The following is a 3014-nucleotide window of genomic DNA, read 5'->3' as shown; positions in this document are numbered from 1 at the left end:
ATATATATATATATATATATATATGTGAGTTTAAAGTCTCTTCTTACCAATATGATTGCCTTAATGCTGAACCGGTCGATCTCAAACCCGACGCTCTTTTCTCTCTGAACTGCGAGTAGTACATCGACGAAATCCATCTTATTACCGTCTCCATCTTCATGATCTTGGACAATCCTCTCCAAGAGCTTATCAAAATCATTTGCGGTCTTTTCCAGTCGAGCCTCCAAACCGCTGACCCAATCAATCCACCCAAGCCACGGTACATAGCTCCCGATAGTAAACGTACCCAACTGCCTCATGAGCCTGTCTATCAACTCTTTGAAATCTGTTCCTACACCGTATTTGCGTCCCAAGGCGACTCTACATATAACATCGTTAGTTAAACTAGACAAGATCTTGCTTAGATTCATCGGCGAAGAACCCGACTCTCGGATCTTTTCCATCATTAGACTGATCTCTTCTTGTCTCACCTCACGATACGACCGTACCATTTTGTTGCTGAGGAGATGGATGACACTCACACTCTTCATTTGTCTCCAATACTCTCCATAAGGAGCTGAGGCCATATTACGGCTCTTGTAAAGAAGCTTTTCGAAGATTTTTGACCGCGGACGGCTGGATAAAACGGCATCATGCGTCTTTAAAATGTCTCGAGCCGCTTCTGCTGTAGAGGCTATGATAACGGGGACACTTCCGAAGTGGAGGACCATGAGAGGACCGTAACGGTGGCTGAGATAGCATAGTGATCGGTGAGGATGTTGGCCGAGCTGATGAAGGTTTCCGATCAATGGAAGTCTCGGTGGGGATGGAAATGTTATAGAGCCAGGATTTGAATTCTTCCTTGTGGTCTGTTTTTTGAAGAAGAGAATTGTTATGAAAAGTATTAAGCATAAGAAAAGTATCATAATCATATTTCGTAAATTTTGGATTCTAGCTTCAAGCTTTTCTCGTGAAGACTCTCTTAGGATTTTTTTGTTCTTCTTGTGGACTGGCCACTTGGGTCATATATATAAGCCAAGTTTCTTCTATGCGTTACATNGGATAAAACGGCATCATGCGTCTTTAAAATGTCTCGAGCCGCTTCTGCTGTAGAGGCTATGATAACGGGGACACTTCCGAAGTGGAGGACCATGAGAGGACCGTAACGGTGGCTGAGATAGCATAGTGATCGGTGAGGATGTTGGCCGAGCTGATGAAGGTTTCCGATCAATGGAAGTCTCGGTGGGGATGGAAATGTTATAGAGCCAGGATTTGAATTCTTCCCTGTGGTCTGTTTTTTGAAGAAGAGAATTGTTATGAAAAGTATTAAGCATAAGAAAAGTATCATAATCATATTTCGTAAATTTTGGATTCTAGCTTCAAGCTTTTCTCGTGAAGACTCTCTTAGGATTTTTTTGTTCTTCTTGTGGACTGGCCACTTGGGTCATATATATAAGCCAAGTTTCTTCTATGCGTTACATAACACTATTGTCCACTCAATTTTTCCACCAAAATCTTAAAAAAGGTATAAGAAATCTCTCCATATATTAAAAGGTAAGAAATCTGTCCATATAGTATGCCATCCAAGCACAGTACCAATTAAGTTGACACATACTCATTTTTGCTATTCAAAGATAAGATTATAAAACTTATCTTTGACCAAACAAAAAAATTATCTTTTACTTTTATTATTTTTCAAATACCTTTAATAGCTATAAAAGGTCCACAAAATCTATTTATATCCTCAAATGTATACCCTTATTTGTATATTTCAGGTTTTTCAAATAACATTTCAAACTTTCAGTTGTGATTCTGCACCAATTTATTTGTATATTTCAAATAACATTCAACAACAATACTACTAATACGTCAGTACGTTCCTTTGACGAGCTTTCAAGCCAAGCTATGAGAGGGGACTAATGAATTTTAGTTTTGCAGAAGAATGAAACAAGTAAGCTCACTTTGGCTCCCTAAATAAGTGTAGTTACTTACTTAGTTACTCAAGAACTCAAATCTCAAATCTCTTCGCTAGTTATAAGACTTTCAAATGAGTATACATATAACATTTTAAAAGCAGATTTCACAATATTATTGTCACATATGATATAGTACCTTTATGATAAAAGCAGATTTACATTGCATTTATCTACTTTAGAAAATTTATTTCAGATACAAACATTTGTATCCTTGATCATTATTCTTATGAGACACATTACACAACTATCATATATAATGCCTTAGTCAAGTAGTAGTTGATGCAATGGCAAAAAGAGGGAACATGCAGTGAACTGCTATTTCTGTTGACTCAACAACACCTGTTCGAACTTCTGTAGATTCAACCGGTAATCTCCAATCAAACTGATGCACTAAGTTAGCCACAACTTCCTCATTCAACACCACAGCAAATGATATTGCTGGACAAACCCTTCTCCCTGCTCCAAATGGAATCAGCTCAAAATCCTGACCTCGGAAATCAATAGACGAATCTAAATGTCTCTCTGGTCTAAAATCCTCCGCGTCTGGTCCCCATGTCGCAGCCTCTCTCCCAATCGCCCATGAATTTATCATAACCTCTGTACCGGCAGGTATGTGGTAGCCTCTTAACTTGACATCTTGAGTTGATTTGTGAGGAACCATCAATGGAAGTGGAGGATGTAGCCTCATTGTCTCTTTGATCACAGCTTTTAAGTATTTCATTTCTTGACTGTCTTCTTCTGATACACACGGTTTGCCTTTACAAATCATACGTACTTCTTCTTGAAGTCTGATCAGACACTCGGGGTCATGTAGAAGCTCTGTCATTACCCATTCCATAAGTGCATACGATGTGTCCGTACCACCCACAAAAATATCCTGTAAACCAAAACAGGAACGACGATTATAAACTAAAACATCAAATGAATATAAATTTAATTTCTTCTTATCCCTTTACCAAGACGATAGCCTTTATGCTTAACCGGTCGATTTCAAACCCGACGCTCTTCTCTCTCTGAATTGCAAGCAACACTTCCACAAAGTCATTCCTATCTCGGTGG

At 38.7% G+C, this 3014-nt stretch overlaps 2 protein-coding genes across 2 annotated transcripts in view; both read right to left on the bottom strand.

The window, feature by feature from the left end:
• Positions 1-957, bottom strand: part of LOC109133483 (cytochrome P450 71A23-like) — a 2687-nt gene extending 1730 nt beyond the window's left edge. The window contains exon 1 of the mRNA XM_019246740.1: positions 48-957. Coding sequence (XP_019102285.1) covers positions 48-911 — 864 coding nt within the window. The 5' untranslated portion in view covers positions 912-957. The remainder of the gene's footprint in view (positions 1-47) is intronic.
• The window catches only part of LOC104698960 (cytochrome P450 71A26-like), a 2036-nt gene continuing 1209 nt past the window's right edge, over positions 2188-3014 (bottom strand). The window contains exons 2-3 of the mRNA XM_019246335.1: positions 2912-3010; positions 2188-2832 (exon numbers count right to left, since the gene is read on the bottom strand). Coding sequence (XP_019101880.1) covers positions 2221-2832; positions 2912-3010 — 711 coding nt within the window. The 3' untranslated portion in view covers positions 2188-2220. The remainder of the gene's footprint in view (positions 2833-2911; positions 3011-3014) is intronic.

Source organism: Camelina sativa, chromosome 6, assembly GCF_000633955.1.
Source record: "Camelina sativa cultivar DH55 chromosome 6, Cs, whole genome shotgun sequence".
In the NCBI taxonomy this organism is placed as follows: domain Eukaryota; kingdom Viridiplantae; phylum Streptophyta; class Magnoliopsida; order Brassicales; family Brassicaceae; genus Camelina; species Camelina sativa.
This window is presented reverse-complemented; position numbering and strand designations above follow the sequence as displayed.